The sequence below is a fragment of the Anser anser genome, assembly GCF_964211835.1.
Source record: "Anser anser genome assembly, chromosome: 25".
NCBI classification, from domain to species: domain Eukaryota; kingdom Metazoa; phylum Chordata; class Aves; order Anseriformes; family Anatidae; genus Anser; species Anser anser.
The window spans coordinates 2,234,436-2,253,861 of NC_139746.1; the positions used below are offsets into that span (position 1 = coordinate 2,234,436).

The 19,426-nt window shown below is 56.7% G+C and overlaps 1 protein-coding gene across 3 annotated transcripts in view; it reads left to right on the forward strand.

The window, feature by feature from the left end:
* Nucleotides 1–320: 320 nt before the first annotated feature.
* Nucleotides 321–19,426, forward strand: part of ELL (elongation factor for RNA polymerase II) — a 53,219-nt gene continuing 34,113 nt past the window's right edge. For 2 of the 3 annotated variants that reach the window (XM_083811217.1, XM_083811218.1), the window contains exon 1: nt 321–538. In XM_083811217.1, coding sequence (XP_083667343.1) covers nt 404–538 — 135 coding nt within the window. In that variant the 5' untranslated portion in view covers nt 321–403. Of the gene's footprint in view, nt 539–1,734; nt 2,167–19,426 lie in introns of those variants that run through there. The other variant, XM_083811219.1, reaches the window with a different exon arrangement.

Below are 19,426 nucleotides of genomic sequence, written 5' to 3' on the forward strand. Positions count from 1 at the left end.
TCCCCCCCCACCGCCCCCACCCCACCCCCACCGCCCCCCGCCGCCCCCTCTCCCCCCCAGCCCCCTCCAACCACCCCGAACCACCCCCCCCAGCATGCCCCGCGGCCCCCTCATTTGCATCTCCCCGCCTCCCCCCCCTCTCTTCCCCCCCCCGCTCACCCAATCACGCTCACCATCCGGCGGCTCCCGACCAATGAGAGCGCGCGCCGCCCACCTCCTCGCCCCAGCAACAAGCTCCCTCCCCCCTCCGCGCCGTCGCCGTATGGGCGGGGCCAGCGGCGGCGCGATGAATAATTCATGAGGGGGGCGTGGCCGAGGGGAGGGGAGGGGAGCGGAGGAGGGGGGGGGGTGGCGGCGGGAGGCCCCGGCGGCCCGGGCGCGGAGGGGGAGAGACGGTCCCAAGATGGCGGCGCTGCAGGCGGAGCGCGGGTACGGGCTGTCCTGCGGCCGCCTCGGCCGCGGCACCCGCGTCTCCGTCTTCCACGTCAAGCTCACGGAGAGCGCCCTGCGCGCCTTCGAGAGCTACCAGGCCTGTAAGGTAAGGCCTGGGGGGGACGGGGGGGGGGTAACGGGGGGCGTGGGGGGGGGGCACCCCGTGAGGGAGAGGAGGAGGAGGAGGAAGGCTCCGCCACGAGGCCGCGGCTCTGTGGGGTTGGGGCTGGGGGGGGCTCCTTCAGCCTCCTCTTCTTCCTCCGCACGGGGGTGGGGGGGTGGGGGCTGGGCCTTTCGTTGTGGGGTGAGGGGGGGGCGGTTCCCCTCCCCCCCCGTGGTGTGAGGCCCCCCCCCTCCCCTCTTTGGGGGGAGGATGAGGAGATTTTGGGGGGGGGGGGGGGGCCCGGGATCCCCGGGGGTGGGGAGGGGTGGGGGAGGTTTTTGGGGGTGTCTCGGCTCCCTGCCCCCCCCCCCCCCCCGGGTCTGTTTGAGGGGATGGGGAGGTGGAGATGGGGGTCTTGCCCCCCCCCCGGTTCTGTGTGAGGAGATGGGGGGGGACGCGGCCCCCCCCCTTCTGGGGGACGTGGGGGGGGGGGTCCTGGCCCCCCCAGTCCTCTGTCAGAGGATGGGGAGCTGGGGAAACCCACCCCCTCCCCATTTATTGGGGGAGATGGGGGGGGCGATCCCAGTGTTAGGGGTCTGAGGGTGGGGTGGGGGGGCTTGCTGCCCCCCCCCCATTATGCCCTGATGGCCTTGGGGGTGGCCACCCCTGTTCCTGTCCCCCCCCCCCGCCCCGGTTGGTGTTTGAGGGGTGTCGGTGTGCCCCCCCCTGCCCATAGGTGAGTGTTAGGGGGTGTCGTGCCCCCCCCAGTGAGCCCTTGTTGGGGACCGGGGGGTGTGTGTTGGTGTGTGGCCCCCCCACTGGGTGGAACTGGGCCATATCCCCCCCCCTCCCGGACGTGACTTGTGGGGGGGGGGACACACACCACACATCTCGGTGCCACCCCCGGTAAACGACCGAGGGGCTGCCGGTGAGGGGGGGCTCTCATCGTCCCCTCTCCTCAGTGACCGTGGAACCCCCCCCCCCCCGGTACGTGACACCGGTAAGGGTGTGCGGGGCTGTGCCCCCCCCCGGGGCTGTGCTGGGGGTTACCAGAACCCGGCCTCAGCCCCCACCAGAGGCTGGGGGGGGGCACCCAGTGCTGGTGTCCCTCTCGGGGGGGTCCCCACCTCCCTGTCACCCCCCCCCTCCGTCTTGCTGTCACCCCCCCCCCCCCTTCAGCCCGGTGCGGCGCTCTGGGGGGGGGGCGGCTCGGGGCTGGGGCCGTATTTTGAAATTTCCAGATTGTCTCTTCCGAGATATTTCCCTGAAACGCGGCCAGAGAGCTTATTAGTCACGTAAATAAAGAATAATGGAAACGCTCGGCATCTGTCGCCGCGATGGAGCGGGGGGGGGAATTAGAAAGCTGTGCTTTTCGGTGCGGGGGTTTTTGTGCCTTTTTTTTTTTTTTTTTTTTACCTCCCCTTTTTCTCCTCCGATCCCGCGAGGAGCGTGGCTGTAGCCGTCCCTTCACCTTGCCAGGGGAAGCTGGGAACCCAACCCGTTTGTCATTAGGAGCGTCCTGCCTGCCAGCTTCTGTAGGATAAACCATATGTTGTCACAACACTATTTTTAATTTCGGGTGTTGGTTACATCACAGCGCTGAATTGGGCAATCTCGGCATGAGGACGAAGGTAATTGCTGTTCCAGGCTTTATCAACTTATATTTTAATGAGTGTTTATCGGCCTTACGAGACTTCAGGAGCGATAAAAGTGACTCGGATGGTCTGGGTTGTTAGCCTTTTTTTTTTTTTTCCTGAAAAATGAAAATTAACGACGAAAAAAAATCCGGAGAAATGCGGCGTATGCGTGAGGGGGGAGCCTTTTCTTTTGGGGGAGGGAGAGTAGGAAGGCTCCGGGCAGCTGCGTTAAATATTTTGGGAAGCTATTCCGGGTCCGTGTCGCGCGTGAAGAGTGGCGTTTTATTTTCTAAACGAAGTCCGGTCTCGGGCTCGTTCGGTGGCCGACGGCGGCCGCTAATGAACTTTGCTTCCTTCCCCGCCACCCGAAAGGGGAGTCGTCGGAGGCTGCTGGTGATTAACTGGGCAGGAGCGGATGAGGGCAGGAGAGCTGGCTCGTTTGGGCAGCGAGTAACGCCGCAATTAGTGGGCTGTTAAACACACGCGCTCCTTCTGCCTTTCTTCTATAAACAGTTTCCTCCGGCCCGTCCGACGTCCCTGCGCCGCCGAGGACCTTCACGGGCTCCGGTTTAGCTTTTGCTCTGCAGTAGGTAAATGGGGGGGGGGGAAAAAACCACAAAAACTCTCCGAGGCTTCTCCTCGCTTTGGTTTTGGAGGTGGCGTGAGTGACGGCAGCGCAGTGTAACGGCGCGGGACCCAACGCTGGGCTTGGCGTCGCCTCCGGTCCACGCGTGGCGTTGGCGCGATCCCTGCGGCCCGGCGCTGTCTGTCCGGCGGCCGCAACAGCCGGGGGAACGTCTTCGGTCGCTTGCTTGAGTTGGTTCCTGGTCTAATAATAATGTCGTGGGGTTACACAATCCAAAAAACGCTCGCCCGGCCGGGCGAGCTGCCACTTGGTTTTAGTGTCCCTTGTGCCGGAGCGCTCGGGGTGGGGCTGAGCGGGCAGCGGGGGAGCAAAATTTGTCCTCCTGAGTCTCTCCCGCTCGGTTCCCTGCCAAACCGTCCGTGTCCCAGCGAGGAAAAACCGGCGGATTTTGGTGTAGCGGTGCCCGGTGTTTGAGGAGGGTGTTCGGAGAGCGTGGGGCTGCTGCTGGGGCGGCCCAGATCGTGGGGGTGTGTGCTCCTTGTGCTCCCTGGAAGGCCTTTTTCCAGTGAGAGCAGGGTACCCGAAAAAAAAAATAAAAATAAGTCATCTCGTAGCAAAAATACCGTGGGGTTTCTTCAGGGACCCTGCAGGAGGTCACCCATCTGCTCCTTGTGAAACTTGCAGCCTTCTGAAACCGCTTCCCCGCGGTTGTGAAACCGAGCGCTGCCTGCTGCGGGCCGAGCGCCGGGAAGCCGCCCCGGTGGGCGCCGGTCCCGTCCCTTGGCCCGAAGCAGCTCCTGGCTCCCCAAGGAACGCGCTCCGCCGTTCCCTTCCCTTTTCTGCATCCCTGTGGGCTGCGTCGAGGCTTCCCGACTCCTCCACCCCGAAAACGGAGGCGCAAATCCCTCCCGTCCCCGTCGGTTTGCCCCCAGCTCTCATGGCGTGGGGCGAGGGGCCCGGGAACCCCTCGTGCCTCTGCCTCGTTTTTCCCCTTTTCCTCCTTTCCCACCATTTAGCAGCATCCTGGGGTCCCCGGTACGGGGAGTTAAGCGCTCCGCGGGTGAAGTTACGCGGCGGGCCTGGCTGTAGGGCAGGTGCTGCTGGCGTGGAAACGTCTCGCCCGTTCCCGGAACCCTTACCCGGGAATTTCCTGACTTTGGCTTATTTATCTAAAAAAACGGGTGGCGTGGTTTAAGGAGCAGAGCTAGCGCGAGCCTGCACGATGGCTTTTGATAAGAAATGACGCGACGGCGGCCGCGCACCTTTCTCTTTTGTTTGTAGCTGTGTGAGGCTGCGCGGGGCCGGGCAGCCCCTACGGATGCCTGATTTTGGGGAACAGACTCCTATTTTTGGGAGGGTGTGGGGGGGGGGGCTCTGGCATCCCCGCTGTGGTCAGCGTGATGCGGGAGCAGCCGAGCGGTGCTCCCCTGCTAACTCCTCCCTGCCCCTGCTACGCGAAACGTTTCGGACCGCAGCCACCGGTTGGTTCAGCGGTGAACTTTGGCAGGTGCACAAATATTTATCGGGGGCCAGGCGGAGATAACCCAAGCACGCTGCCCCCGGGCTCTCCTAAAGCGAATTTTGGAGCCGTGGTCTGGCGAGCGCGGCTTCCGAGTCACCTTCCCTGCGCCTTAATCCGGCAGAAGTTCTCCCGCAAAGCCTGGGGGTCGAGCAGACCCCTGGAAGCCGCCGGGTTTTGCGAGGGCATTTCCAGCCTTTGCTTTCCGAGCAGATCGCTGCGGGTGCCTTCGCCTCGCCGCGTGTCAAGCACCGAAGGGAAAATGCAGGCTCCCGCTGTCGCTGCGGGGTCTGCCGGGCAACGCGTGCCTCTTCGAGCCGGCTCGGGAGCTGAACGCCGCTTGCGGGTGTCAGGAGGAGAAGAACAAGATGGCTTTTGAATCGGGCTTCATTGAATTATCCGCAGGCTCTTTGCATCGCTCCCCTTTTCCTGTAACCTGTTTTTTCCTGCCCTATTAATTCGCCGATGCCGTAGTCCGTCAGAATTGAAGCTGTTACGACATCGGGAACATGAGCCGGTGACACGACTCGATGAATCAGCCCAGGGGAGGCTGCCCGGGGAGGAAGCTCGTCGTACACGTACGGCTCCTCGCCATCAGCACGAACGGGACAGGATATGCAGAACGCGCCGCGCTCCCGCGGCACCTTCCTGCGCTGCCCCGGCCGCGGCACCTCCCCTCGGAAGGCAGGGGACAAAGAAACGTTTGACGTTGTGCGCGAGGAACGCTTTGGCCCGGGGCAGTTCCCTTCCAGCCATTTAGGGTAGCTTTTTTCCCTCGACCATATAGCATTTAGATCCGCCAAAATTAGAGATTCGTCTCTATAGTTTTCAAATTGCATGGGGAAGAACTGCCTGTAATTTACATCCAACGTGACGTACAGTTGCTATGGGATTCGGTGGCAAATTATAAACCCATTATGCCTTTTTTTTTTTTGTTCTGGTGGTAGCAGACTACAGAAGTAGGTCTAATTGGTGCCCTGCCAGGGGAAAATAGAAAGTTTGTGACAGAATCCCTGCGACTGAGGGTGCTTTTTTATAAACGGGATCTGCTTTTTATCAGCAGATCGTCTGCCCTGAGAGGGCGCGATTAATCGGAGGGGTCGAGTTTGGCCTTTAATAACTTCTTGCTCTCTAACAGCTCTGGGAGAAGCGAACTTGAAGATTAACCCCTTAGATTTTTATATTTTTAAGGAGTGTTCTGGCGCTCGTATCAATGGATCCAGCAGCTGGATCCCGGTGATTGCAAGGCCAAACCTGTGCTCCTGGTCTGCTCGCTCCGTGCTTGGTTTCGTACTGAACTCGGACAGCACCGAAGGGAGAAATTCATCATTTTTTTTAAGTAGTTCTGAAGCAGGCCAGACAAAATACATGTCAGGTGCCCGCAGGGAGCAGTCAGCCCACCGCGCAGTGCCCTTTCGGGGCCGGTGGGGCCGCAGCGGGCAATCCTACGGCATCATGCTTCTGAATCTCTCTGGCCTGTCCAGTTGGGTTTTGTCCTAGCACCACTTGGCAGAGCTCGGAGGCCGTTGAAAGATCTCGCTCGCACGGTGCCGGCTCCGTGGGGACAGCACGAGGGCCTCTTGCTGGTGCGGTTGATTTGGGAAAGCGTTTTGGGGTCTCGGTAGCTTGCTCCGCGTTACCTCCTGAGCGATTCGCCTGTGCCCGGCTCTGGCTGTGACTTGTAAGCGTCTCCAAATCCCCGGCGTTCGTGCGTGGTGGAGAAGTGGGAAGGGACGGGCTGCATGCGTCACGCTCGTGCTCGTGTGTGCCAGCTAATCCGCGGGAGAAGAACACGTTTTGGCTGACTTAGGGGTTTTGCTGCTAACGCGCAAGAGGAGGCGTCTGAATGGACGGGGTGGCTGCACGGGTTCGGGTGGACTTCGGAGAGGTGGTGGGAGCCTGGGATATCCCATACCAAATGCCCTCGGTTTGTGAACGCAGCCGGGGAGCGTGCTGCCTTCTTTGGGCTCGGGGGCAAGCGGTCCTCAGCTCAGCGTCCTGTAACCCCCCGAGGCTGAGCTCGAGTTGTCTCTGAATAATTAAGGTTGATGCCGTTTCTGGGGGAGCCGTTATCTGCAGCTGTCTTAATTCGGATGAGAAGAAGCGCCCGCTGACGGGGACTGTGCTAACATTTCGTACGGGGCGCCTCCAGAGGAGGCATCACCGGCGGTAGGCTTCTCCGTCCGCCGTGCCTGGGCTCGACCTAGGTGCATTAGCCAGGAAAGGAGCCTGCATTTGCTGATAAGAGCTTTCTACAGTAGCTCAAGTGTTGCTTGGAAACGTCTGGTGTACAGCAGGCAACTTTTGCACACCGTGGTAACCCAGCATCGCCTTTTGACTCTTTTTTTTTTTTTTTCTTCTCCTTAAGAATTGTTATAAGAGGCAGCAGGATGGCCCCTTTGCCTTGCAGGCTGGCGGCGTGCGTCGCCGCTGCAGCGGGGGAGCAGCCGTCCAAAAACCCAACCCGCTGCGCGCCGCTCCAGCGAGAAGGCAGGCTAGAAAAACACCGCTCCGCGCGCCCGGTCTCTCCTTTCTTTACATTGGATTAGTGCCTTTTTAATTTAAAGAAACCAGCGTTTGCTTCGCTTGAAAGGAGGTCACCGCTCGCGAGCACGGCTCCGCTGAGCTGCCCACCTCCAGCCCTCCCTGGCCCGCCAGCCCGCCTGCTGTTAACCCTCTGCGCAGCACCGGAGCTGCCCTCGCCATTCGGGACCGAGAGAAGACCTCAGCCTAAGGCTTTTGGGGCAAACCAAGACGTTTTCCTTGCTTCGTAGCCTCCTCGTGCCGTGCGTGGAACCTGCAGCCGCCCGCCGAGGCTCCGGCTGCGGGCCCGGGGCATGCCTCCCGCGGGAAAAGTAGGTCACCGCGGGGAGAGGGCTGGCTCTGGTGGCTCCCAGCCTGATCCCTGCCTGGTGCTGCAAGCGAGGCTGGAATTGCGCTGCTGGCTCCGCCGGCCGCTCCGAATTGTGCCGCGGGTCTGATGGCAGACACGGACTTTTTGGGTTTACATCCACGCGTGACGGGGATTAGCGAGCGCCCTGAAACTTCCTAAAAGCAGCTCCTCGCCTAAACCCTTGTAGGATTTAGCTTTCGTCGGTGCAAACATGCTCTCGGCTGCTTGGCAGGGATATTTGGAGACCCGTGCCGTTCAGCCGATAGGCCGCCCTTCGATAATAGGGCAGGGACCTGGCGCAGCGGTTTGCTTCGTGTAGGCCCGGTGCTGGGAGGGCACGTTCAGCTAGTTGCCGTTATTTAGCAAGGGCAGGCGCATTACTCAAAAGCCCAGCAAACAGCCCAGCAGGATGGAAGAAACGCTAGCTCGCTCCGTGTCGTGATGCCCAGAGGATCCATATTTTTCTAAAACCGAAGTGGAAGACGTTAATTTAATCTCTGGTCTGCGCTCTTACTCACTGAGGGCCCGTTCTGCGATGGGCTGCGATCGATCCGTTGCGTGCCAGTTGTGGTTGTTTGAATCATATTTCCACATTTCAGTGTCTAGACTTTATGTTTGGGTGAGTTTTGTTGTACCTTTCCAGCTCCGGCGCTGACTGCAGTTGTTCTTGGCTCCCTGTTTCCACGAGCAAGTCAGGCGGGCTGTGTTCCTGTCTCCCGCAGTCCCCAAAAAGAAGGGAACGGGGGAATTTTTCTCCCTTGGGACAATCCCAGCGTGGACGAGCTGGGCTCTGCCGTTCGGTGACAGCACACCAAGGGCAAGGAAACGCAGATGGCGGGGGACAAATCTCTTCTCCTTCGCCCTCGCGCGGGGAGAAATGTGCTGTGAAAAAGGTCGGCTCTGGGTGTGGGGAGTCCGGGCCAGGAAAACCCAACGAATGCCCATGTTGGAAATCAAAGAGCTGCTAATCCACCCAGGAAAGAGCGTTGGTTGAGGGCGAAGCAGCCTTTTAATGGCCCGTAGCTACCGTGCTTGATGTGGAGCTGGAAGCTTTCTTGCACCTGGGGATGTTCAGGGCTGGACACGACTGGCTTTGCCTTCAGAGAGAAGCACGGGGCCGTGTCCAGTAAGTCTGAGAGTTCCTCCAAGGCTTGAAGAAGTCGATAACGACTTGGACCTAGAGTACGTTGGCCTCCCTGTGGCCAGCAGGTGGGACAGGCTTTGGGAACTGCAAAAGGAAGCAGAGACTTGGGCAGAGAGGTGCGCCGAGGCTGGGCTCGATACCGAAAACGAGTCCAGACCTCCTGGTAGATGGGGCCGGGGATAAATGGGTGGAAGGAAATAACGTTCGCCGCTTGTCATTAACTTGTGCAGCTCGCCGCCGTGAGATTTAAAAGGCCTGAGTGCATCTGAATAACGAGAAAAATTGGCCGTGTGGTATGCAAAGGATAAAGGTTGTGGTTCAACTCCTCCACGCACCCCTGCCCGCGCGGCGGCGGCGGCTCTGCTCCCGTTCCCCCGGTGCCGGGGCAGCCAGCCGCGTGCCCGAGCCCGGCTTTACCTCTTCCAGGGGACCGAGCTCCGTGCAAACGGTGCCGTAAATCCCTCCTGCCCTTGCAGACCCAGGACGGAGCGGCTATTTTTCACAGCCCTGCACGGGCGGGGTGGCGAGGAGGCAAATTTTTCCGCCCTGCCTGAGCTTGGGCAAGCGGAAATTGTGCGCTGGGAGCCTTCCGAGGCGGGCGGCCGCGCTGGGCTCACCTCGCCGCGGGAGGCTTGGGGAGGGAGCTGCCCTCGCTCCCGGCCAGAGCTTAAGGTCTGCGCCTTTGAAGTCGTTCCCTGGGCGTCCGCCGCTTGCCGGAGGTGTGGTGTGGCCGGGCCCCGGCGGGTCGCCGCGACTCAGCGCCTCCCTGGCTCGTGGGGCCGCGGCACGCGGGCCCGAACCCGGCGCGTAAAAAAGGCGTGATTCAGAGCGAGAGGAGCCGGGAAGAAGTTCACGCGGGTCAGAGCGTGGGGCGCCGCGAGTCACGGGGCGGCCGCGTTTCCTTCGGCGGCCTCTGATGCACGCGCTGCTGACGACAGCCGGGGCCCCGCAGCTCTTTGAACCTTTGGCTCCTGCGTCCCCGCTTCGCTCAGATCGCTCGGGGAAACGCTGACGGCACCTGGCCGCGCTTCCACCGCGCTCGGCTGCCGGAGCCGGCGAAGCCCGAATCGTGACCTCCCCGCGGAATTAAGAACCTCTTGTGCTCCCAGAAATAATCCCTTAAGACGCGCGTAGGAGCTCGGCCGGCCGCTCGCTTCGGGAAGGAGCTCCGCGGCGCTCGTGGGGGCAGCCGGGTGGTCCCACGTCCTGCTCCGTTCTCACACGGAAGGTGCTCGGTAATAAAAAGGACCTCGGTTATCTGCGGCCTTAGGGGGTCGCTGGGGAAGTAGCTGGTACTTCTCTTTTCTTTGCAGGCAAAGAAAAAAAGCAAAAAAATTTTTCCAAAATGCAAAGAAAAGCAAAAAAAAATTTCCAAAATGCAAAGAAAAGCAAAATTTTTTTTCCAAAAAGCAAAGAAAAGCAAAAATTTTTTTCCAAAAAGCAAAGAAAAGCAAAAATTTTTCTTCCAAAATGCAAAGAAAAGCAAAATTTTTCTTCCAAAATGCAAAGAAAAGCAAAAATTTTTTTCCAAAATGCAAAGAAAAGCAAAAATTTTTTTCCAAAATGCAAGGAAAAGCAAAAAATTTTTTTCCAACATGCAAAAAGAAAGCAATTTTTTTAATCCAAAATGCAAAAAAAAAAAAAAAACAAAAAAAAAAAAAACAATTTTTTTCCAAGATGCCTTCCGCGTTGCAGTGGGTCCGTGCGCCCTGACGCTGATGAAGAGGAGGATCCTTCCCATTCAAGGCCGCTCGGAGCTGGGCCAGTTTGGACACGGGTAACGAATGGCCACCGGTGCTCGTCTGTGTTCCAGCAGTGTGGCTTTCTGAAGGAGGAGGAAAATTACAATGCGAGCCGTCGTAGGGTAAAACCAAACCCAAACTAACCCAGTTCTCCCAGCCCGGCGTCTGGGAGCAGGCCGAGGGTCCCGGAGCACGCAGCTCCGCTCCGGAGGCAGCTTTTAGTTTAATTTGGGAAATGGGGAGGGAGAAGACAACGGATAAAGTAAATCGTTCGTACGCTGTGTGAAAGTCAGTGGGATTTCTTGGGCCCGCCTGAGATACGCGCTTCGGTTGCAACCGCTCGCAAACTTCTTTCCAGCGCTCGATGTGGAAATCGTTTGGGGACGTAACGAGGACTTTGCTCGTAATCCGCCAAAACGGCACAGCGGCGATTGCTGCGCTGCCACCCGCGACACTTTCTGGCTGGGTTTCCTAACCTGGCAGCAGGGAACAGCCCGGCTACGCCGAGGGTTTGGTGTTGGAGTGCCCTGCGTGGCTCTGCGACCCTTCCTTTATCTCACGTTTATCTCACTGGGCATTTATCTCACTTCTATCTCATGTAGGTGCTGCCTGCAGGTCGGAGCTCTCTCTCGTACAATTAAGGCCAGTTAACACAACATAAAGGCCTTTTATTCATCATTAAGGCTAAATTTACGGCAGGGAGGAGCACGCTTTTATTCGAACCTCAGAAGAAAGCAAAACGCTTCAACTACCTGGAGCTCGGGCGGATTGTTATATTTAGCCCCAAAATTCTGGGCAGACAATTAAGTGCCGGCTCAGCGGCCGCACCGCATGCAGGAATTAAATGAACCACCCGGGCTCCCTCCGTCAGGCCAAAGAGATTCTCTGTCCTCGTGCCTGAAATCTCTCGGGGTGTTTGGCCTTGCACCCGGGAGCCTTCCTGCAGCTCTGTGGCCGGCAGAGGTGGTATGTTTTTATTCCTCTTATCTGAAACATTTTCGTGTTCATTTTTGGCGTGTGTTGTAACCTGAACTTTCACAGGTGTCCTTGCGGGGAGCGGAGAAACATCTGACTTCTTTTTTTTTTTTTTTAGGGGTAGATTTTCGCCAGTTTAGAAGAGTGCGTTCTTTCTTCTCCTGTTTGTTACTTTATTTTTGGAGCGGGTTTGTTGCCGACCGGCCTGGCAGTGCAAATAAAGCCGTGGCTGGAACAGTGCAGGGCCTGTTGCTTCTCGCCGGCTGCCTGCCGAGGGGAAGGGAGCACCTCGTTTAACTCAGCGCCGGCTGCTCCGGGCAGCTGCTGGGACGGAGCCAGCACCCCGAAGGGTGGCGTTGGCCAGGAGGTGCTGGCAGTGACGTGCGAGGGGACGGTACGTAGCGCAGAGGTCACGGCGCGACAGAAAACCCCGTGGCTGGTTCGTTTAGTGCTTTCAGCTGGATTTTCTCCGTCGGCAGGTTCCCTCTGCGATGGGAAAGCTGGCGTTTGGGCTGACTGTATCGATTATTGTCCCGTGAAGGTAGGGAGGTGGTAGGAAATCGCAGCCGTGCCGTGGTGCCAGCGCTGGATCCTGACGCTCGTGTTCCCGGAGTCGCAGCCAGCATCGGGGCACCTCTGGTTGGGTGCCCCTGAGACCCGAGAGCAAAAAGCTTAAGCTTTTAAGGGGCTCACGGGGCGTTGCTGGTGGGGTTTCTCTTGGATCCTTTTAGGATCCCGACTCTGCTGACTCCAGCTTAGCAGGGCTGGCTCTGCCTTGGTGAGGAACGACTGAAGAGCGTCTTAAGTAGAGCTTCGGCAGCCTGGTAATTACGCTCTCAGTGTCAAGAGGACAGAGTTGGGCACACGGCGAAAACTGGTCCAGGCTTGTTTTCCTAGGCTCAGCAGCGTGCGCGTTAGGTGAGATTTGTCCCGGGATGGTTGAACGAGTTAGTCAATCTGATCTCTAAATTGCCTTTCTATATTTTTCTCTTGCAAGAAAAGTAGTAAAGCTGCGTGGAAGATAAGGATCGGATCGCCCTGATGTTTCAGCAGCTCCTTTAAGCCGTCCTATGAGCACATCAGCAAGTGAATCAGCCGCCGCGTCTTCACAGGGCCGAAAATAAATGGGGCTTTCGTAAGCAAATGCGGTGGGCAGGAATTGCTGGGTTTTCATTAAAAGATTGCAGGGGAGAAAACGCTCTTTCCGATCCAGCCTTAGGGCCGTGTTGTTCATTAACTGATCGTCACTCCTGTTTGTCTTGCGCGATAAGTGCGGCGCTGAGAGTGGCTAACAGCGCCGCTGCCGTCACAGCTGCCCTTCGCAGAGAATTGCTCCTTTTATTTTTTTCTTTTTATGGCTCGCTTTCCTGACAGGTGGGTTTTCTGCGCCGAACGCAAACAGCCGCAGCGTCCCTCTTCTAATCACCGAAAGCGGCTTTTCTCCAGGTGCTTCGCAGCTTGGTAACGCCGCGCTCGGTACAAAGGTCGCTTAAAAATCTGCCGTGCGACGTCCTGCTCCCTAATGAGCCTTAAAATGAGGCCTGGAGGGGCCGTGGGGCTGGCGGGGCAGCCGAGGAGAGCAGCAGGAGGAGCCCCGCAGGTGGGATCGCTGCACCGAGACCCCGATGTCTCCTCGCCTCCCTCGCATCGGGGGTTTTAATGCTTCTCTCGTTATGCAAAGCAGCGCAGGTGTCTGGCAGCGCAGTTCGCCTTCTCAGAAGCCAGGCAACCAAAAGACCGTCAGGAATCGGCTCGCGCTGTTCTCAGACCGCTCCTGCCCACCTTCCACAACCCGACCCGGTGCGGCGAGGCGCCACGGCCCCGGCACGAGGTCCTGCAGCGAGCCCGCTCCTCGCTGCCGCCCTGCACGAGCCCTCCCGTCCCTCCTCCTTCCTCCAAACATCGTTTGCCGTTAAACAAAAGCTCCCAAACCTCGGCGTCCTTGCTCCCCGCCAGCCCCCGTTGCAGCTGGGCTGTTTTAAGGCCCTCGCTGTGTTCCCGTTCGCCAGCCCGAAGCTCCTGTGCTGGAATTTCAGCACCTTCAGCCTCGCCTCGGTCTCCCCAGCTCCTTTGACTCTCCTCCAGTGAAAACTAGGTCAGAAACCACCGTCAGCTTCTGCTGTTTCACCGGTCCTGTTTTCGAAGTTGTAACCCGGCGTGGCTCTGGGTTTAATCGCTTGCTTTAACACACGAAACCTCTCAGCTGGCTTCGCACCAGCAGCCCGACGTGGCAGGGCAGGTGAAGCTGCTCCCCGTCGCATCTTGGCTGTAAAAGCCACGTTACCTTGATTTGGGCTGAAAAGGTGAATTGTGGTGAATTATCCCTTCGTGATGGTGCCTGAGATGCCAGACTGACAGATTTTTTCCACGAGCTCACCCGAGCTGTGCGTTTTTTGTGCAGGCAGCTTCCTAGCTGCGATTAACCAGCTCCTCTTTGTGTCTGGGTGGCTTTTTCGCCTGATGGGTGAAAGAGAAATAGCCTTAAAAAAAAAAAAAAAACGAAGTAACTGGAAACCCGCAGATTGGCGAAGAACACGGTAAAGCAGGCGTGTTGGAGGTAATTTAAAATATTTATTTTTAAGTGGGAGTTCTAGCTGACTGCACCCATTCAGCGTTTTTCTAGGACTGTTATTGGAAAGGTGCTCGGAGGAGCTGGAGAGAGCGCCTCGGTGCGCAGTGAGACCCGCTGGTGTCGTGTAAGAGGATCCTTACTCCTTTCTTTTAGGCAGGCTTGGGGCTAGCTAGCAGTATTGGAATACTTCGGCATTCTTGCATAAATGGCATTTAAATGAATTCGTAATTTTCAGGATAGCTTAAAGGTTGTGGTTTGTAAGCTCTGCCTTAGCCGTAGTCTCAGAGTTTTTCCAGAAGGGTAAGTTGGCTTATCGGCCCGTTCCTTGTACGCTCGTCTTTCTTCGTTTTCTGTGTCTCCTCTTTCTCTGTGAACCTTTTCTAGGGTCTGAGGGTCCCTGGGTTGCAGACCCTTGGTGTGGAAGTGCCCGTGCAGCGCCACCCATGCTTGCAGACCTGAACGGGCTCCAGTAAATCCAACGTCTCTGCTCCCAGGTGGGGAATGTAGCTGTGCTCCCCAGGCGGAGCAGCTTGGACCCAGGGGTGAAATGCTTCCTGTAAGGTGACGCGAGGAGAGCCTCTGATGGGGGCAGATGGAACAAGGCTCCGCTCTGAATCGGGATCCGAGTTCCTCTGCATCGCTTCCACAGCGTGGCCTCTAGCCTCGGGTGGAAGAGCTCGGCCGTTTTAATCAATTACGGAAATTGTCTTATTTATGATAGGGAGGAGGGGGAGTTAAGACGTGCTCTCGTGACACGCTTGCCCGTCTTATTCTGGGAAAGCACAGTTTTCTCCTAATGGTGGGGTGTTTTGTGTAGTTCAGAGGCTAAAACAAACAAACAAGACTTTTATTAGTACGTAGACTTAATGCAGCCGATTGTGGAAAAGCTTCCTTTTAACCGTGTAACTTCTGCCAGCCTTCTGGGCACGGGGGCTGCCTTTCCATCCGCACCTTCAGTCTGGCCAAGGCAGCGGGAACGTGCGCGCTTTATGCCCGTAAAGGTAAAGGACAAAGGTAAAGGACTGCCCGTAGGCAGCTTTTGTAGGGCAGCAGGTGAGGAAGAGGCACCGCGAGCTCCTTTCTCGTGGCCGGAGCGGAGGACGCTTTGTTGACAAACGCCTGGGTTCTGTTCCCATGGCAGTAGGGGAGGCGGACGTGCGGCAGTTGCCCCCGGCCGTTGCAACCCCTCTCCAGCTGCTGACCCTCGTCGGAGCTCAGAAGACGGAGTTGGGCAGGAGGAACGTGCAGAGTCTCGGCTCAGAGGAGCGTTTGGACGCAGCACGACCGCCCCAGGAGCGGGTGAACGTCCATGGTGAGCGTATTCTTCTCTGAGCACATCCGTGCCGATGGGCCAGCTCCCTGCTCCCAGGAGGGAACCGCTTGCGGTCCTTCCTGCATTTAACGGCTCACCCTGCATCTTTTCATCCAAGTTTATTGAAATTATCGGTTGTTGGTTTCGAATTTAAGGCCACTGAGGGTGCGAGGGGTGAGGAATAGAAATGCTTTGCAGTCGCCGTGACCCTTTTGGGGAAATCGGACCGAACATACCGCTGCCTTCGTGCATCTCAGACCCAACTTTGTCAAAATAGACCCAAGCGATTTTCCACGATGGAAATGGTTTTCCTTAGGATGCTCGGAAACTTTCTGATCTCCTTTGAGCGGTGACCGCATCGCCAGCACCTAGTGAATAGTCCCAGGCCTCCCTCCTCTTCTGGAGGAGGCACAGAAGCCTTCTCTCAAGGTGTCTTGTACCAGAGGAATGGCTTTTAAAATATTAATCTCAGAGAATCTAAAACTCCTTAATGGTTTTTGGCTCGTAGAAGTGTTTAAGTAAAGCCTTTAGGGAAAAACAGAACTGCCGTTCACCTTTAGCAGAGTTGGGAGTTTTGGATGATTCAGTTTCCTGCTGCCAGTTTGTTGTGTTGTGTTGTTTTTTTTTTCCAGTCCTTTCCCAATTTAACAAGCTCATCTGATAGCTACAGTAAAATCCTGCCGCAAAAAACAAGCGGTGTTGCATGCGTGAGGTGATCGCCCAGGGAATTTCGAGCAGGGATGTCTTAATGGGATCCTCGCCAGGCCAAGGGCTCTGTGAACTGTCTGCTAAGGCAAGCGTGTGCAGCTGCCGAACCATACCGCTGAATCTCTGTTGAGAGAGGGTTTAATAATTATTAAACTTATTAATATTTCCACTGTACGTAGGCAGAATGGGAAACTTCTCTGTGGACTGGTGTTTCTTGTTGAAAATGGCGTTTCAAAGCAAATCCACGCGTTCCGAAAACAAATCTAAGAGGGTTTGTTTTCCTCTGCCTGCACTTTAGAAATACCAATATTTGCCTTTCTTTTCCTATCCTGTCTTTGACTCGCAGTGTGGTTGCTGTATCTGCTAGCATTTGGCTGTGCTGAAAGGTAGACCTGGTAAGAAAGAGAGAGTTTCAGGCCATCAGAGCTGAGTTAAATTCTGGCCTTATTGTTAAATTTAAGGCATCTTTTTCTCCGGTATAAGCAGTGGCTGTAGAGTTGCTATATTTAAAGAGGACTGGTTTGGGAGGGGGCGGCGTTAATTTACCATAAAAAATGACTTTTCCCCAAGCTTTATTTCAGTTGCTTGCGAGTAACAAAACAATGGCACCCACTTCTAGTTCTGCACCTATTTTTTTTTTTTGCGACGAACTTGCCAGCGCAGCACTATCTTTGTGCCGGTGCTTTGAGGAGCGTTGTTCCAACTTGTCTTCTGCCATCCCAGCTTCACCTTCTTCTAGCCCGACTTACAGAAGAAATACCTTTTCTGGAAAAATTACAGTGACTTTTTGGGCAGGATTTTGTTGATTCGTGGTGTTAGCGGGAAGGGGAAGGGGCTGCTGGACCTCTTTTGGGACTGGGCTGGGCAGAGGAGGGCGGAGGGGCGTGCGGGGGCATCGAATGAATGGGCAGGTTTGGTACAAGAGCGCCGTGCTGACTAATTGCAGCAGCACAGCTCCGGGAGTTCCTGGCTCTCGGTTTCGGTGGGGGTCCGGAACGCCCTTCTGCGATGAGGAACGGCCCCAGAAAATCCAATAACTCAAAAAACAGAACTTCTCTTTTCTGAGGGATGCCGTCACTGTGTCAAAACTACCGGAGCGGGAGGGACCTCCTGGGTTATTGAGCTAAAAAAAATAATAGGAATTGTGTGTTTTGGTAATTGTTGCGTAATAGCCACGTTTTTAATTGATTACCGGACTGCTTTGAACAGTTGTACTGCACACAGGGACTGCGCTGGGACGCGAGCCTTCCCTTTGCCTGAAAACCTTTAATTTGCGAGCCTTTGGAGACGGTGGGAGTTGGCCATCGGTCTTCTGCCGGTGAAACCTCGCCGAGGAGCCCCGTCTTGTTAACAGTGAAATTGGTGGGAGTCTGTAGTGATTAAGCTACAGCTAATGATGCTGTAAGGTTCTCGTGGCACCCGGCGTTAGGCGTGAAGAGCGGAGGCTTTATGATTATTGCCTCTCTCGCTAGGCTTAATGAGCAGGTCTCCCTTAGCTCCCTGGAAAAGCAAAGGGGGGAAAAAAAATGAAACCCTGGATAAAAAAGGAGCGAGAGGAGCGCTGCGAGATGCGCCGGCAGCCCCTGAACGAGGCCGGCTCCTCCAGCAGCGCCGGAGACGGGTGGCTGTGCCTGAGTTAATTGGGATTTCGGGGCTCTCGGTGTCACAAAACCACCTTTGATCTCTCCCTCTTTCTTATAACGTGTTCCCCGTGACCTCGGACTGCGCGGTGCGGCGCGGGTCTGCGCCGCTTTCCCCGCGGACCCGAGGGGGCATCGAGCGGTGCCGCTGGGCGCCTGGTGGTGGGACCCAGCGGCTGACGGCTGTTAAAAAGCAGGGATTAAAGCATTATTTAGAACAGAAGCGTTGTGGCTCTTAAAAACGAGCTGGGCTGCGCCTGCCCATCCCCAGGGCTTGTTCCCCGCTCGCAGTCTCTGCAGTAACCTCTCCCCTCTCTGGAGACAGGTAGGTTAGGCTCTCCGGGGCTCTCTGCGCGGCCCAGGTCCTTTGTCTGGAAAAACAAAGCTCGCATTTTCTTTGGAGACAGACCATTGCATCTTAATTGTCCATTTAGGGTTTACTTAAGAGTGCTTTTCTGGATGGCTTGCGTTGACTCCCTGCCTTTGTTCCCGTGTAGCTGCTTGCTGAGCTGGAACAAGTCATTCAGGAAAGTTTTCCGCCGGCTTCTCGCAGCCGTTCCAGCGGCCAGATCACGGACGTGTGCACGTTTCTTACATAACAGCTCCGTATCGCTGCTTTAGGGAGACGCTTCCCGGGTCGCCGCTCTCGCATCGCCGTGGAAATTCAGGAGTGAGGATTTGGGGACGCAGGCGGCCCTGCGGGCGTTGGGGTCTCCTTGGCCGGCTCCTCTGCGGCCAAACGAGGTCGCCTGCTTTCCAGTGGCCACGGTAAACGTGGTACAAGAGCTTTGCTTGTGTTTCTCTAAGCGATTGGGCCTCTTAAATTGTCTTCCTGAAAGGCGTCGCCTGGGTTGCACACGTGCGTGGCTCTTCCTCCAAGCGGAACACAACCGCCCCTCGTGCCAGCCGAGCCTCTGGGCTTCGTGATCACGAGCGGCGTGTGGTTTGTCCCGAGGTTGGGGAGTTGGAGCCTCATAACCAAAGCCACCTTTCACGGTGTTTGCTGGCTGGTGTTAAAGGTGATCGGAGTATTGCATCTCATGCCACAGGGCCCTGGTCCCTTGGGGTTGAAAAGCTGATTTCTGTAAATACAGGATCAGCAAAAACACCCCCTTTGGTCCTGCACTGGGAAGCGAGGATTCACTTGAAGCACTCCTGGAAAGATTGACTGGAAGTTACCAAGCTGAAACAAGAGATTTTTCACTGGGCTCGAGCGTAAAATTGATAAAAGTTCAGCTCCCCTACGCGTAAAGCCGGGCTGAGTGGTGTTAGAGCCGTTCACCGGTGCTGCGGAGGGGTTCAGAGACGAGTCCCACGGAGGAGCTTCGTGCCCCGGGGAGGTGACTGGGAGGGCGGGCAGGACACGGGAAGGCGGGCGGCAGTCGAGGCAGCACACCGAGCTTTGCCCGTGCCACCTCGCTTCCCTTCAGAGCAAGCTTCCTTGCATCTGCTTTGGAGCTGCTGTGCAGCCAGGGAACGTGCGAGGGTTTTCGCCTTGTCCTTGCCTGCAGCCTGGGGAAGCGGGGCTGGCTTGCTTCGGCTGAAGTCCCCAAAAAACTGCTGCGGTTAAGGGCCACGTCCCCAGCCACGCTGCGATTTGTTCAGCGAGATCTTTGTAACCTGGATTAGATGAGATCAGGGGATCCAGGCATGCGTGAGAGCAGCCTCCATGGCCAGCTCAGCTCTCGTGCCTGTGGGGTGACATCTTGATGACAGAGGAGTTTAATTGCTTTCTGCTCTGCTGATCCAAGCTATTGTCCATGTAGGGACTGACTCTGCTTTACGTTGCAGGCACAAAGCGTTTCGATTAGGCTACAGATTTTTAACTTAATCATGGGTCTTACTCACCAAACTTTCTGTGTGTCAGGTGGGCTGGCGTGTGCCGTGGTCAGGCAGTGCAGTGATGGCCGATGTGCCGAGGATGCTTCCTTACCAAGTTTCCACGACCACTGCAAGTCATAACCACCACTTAATACAACTCCTTTTCTGTCTTATAGGGGCACTTGTGGCTTTTGAGCCTGAAAAAAAGGGAAAACTAGGGAAAACTACTGAGGAAGTGACATTTGTGCTGTACCAGCTCACTTAAATTACGCAATTAAAGCCGAGGAAGCCAGTCTGTATTTTGCAGCCTGGCAATTAAAACTTTAAAACGTACGGCTTAGC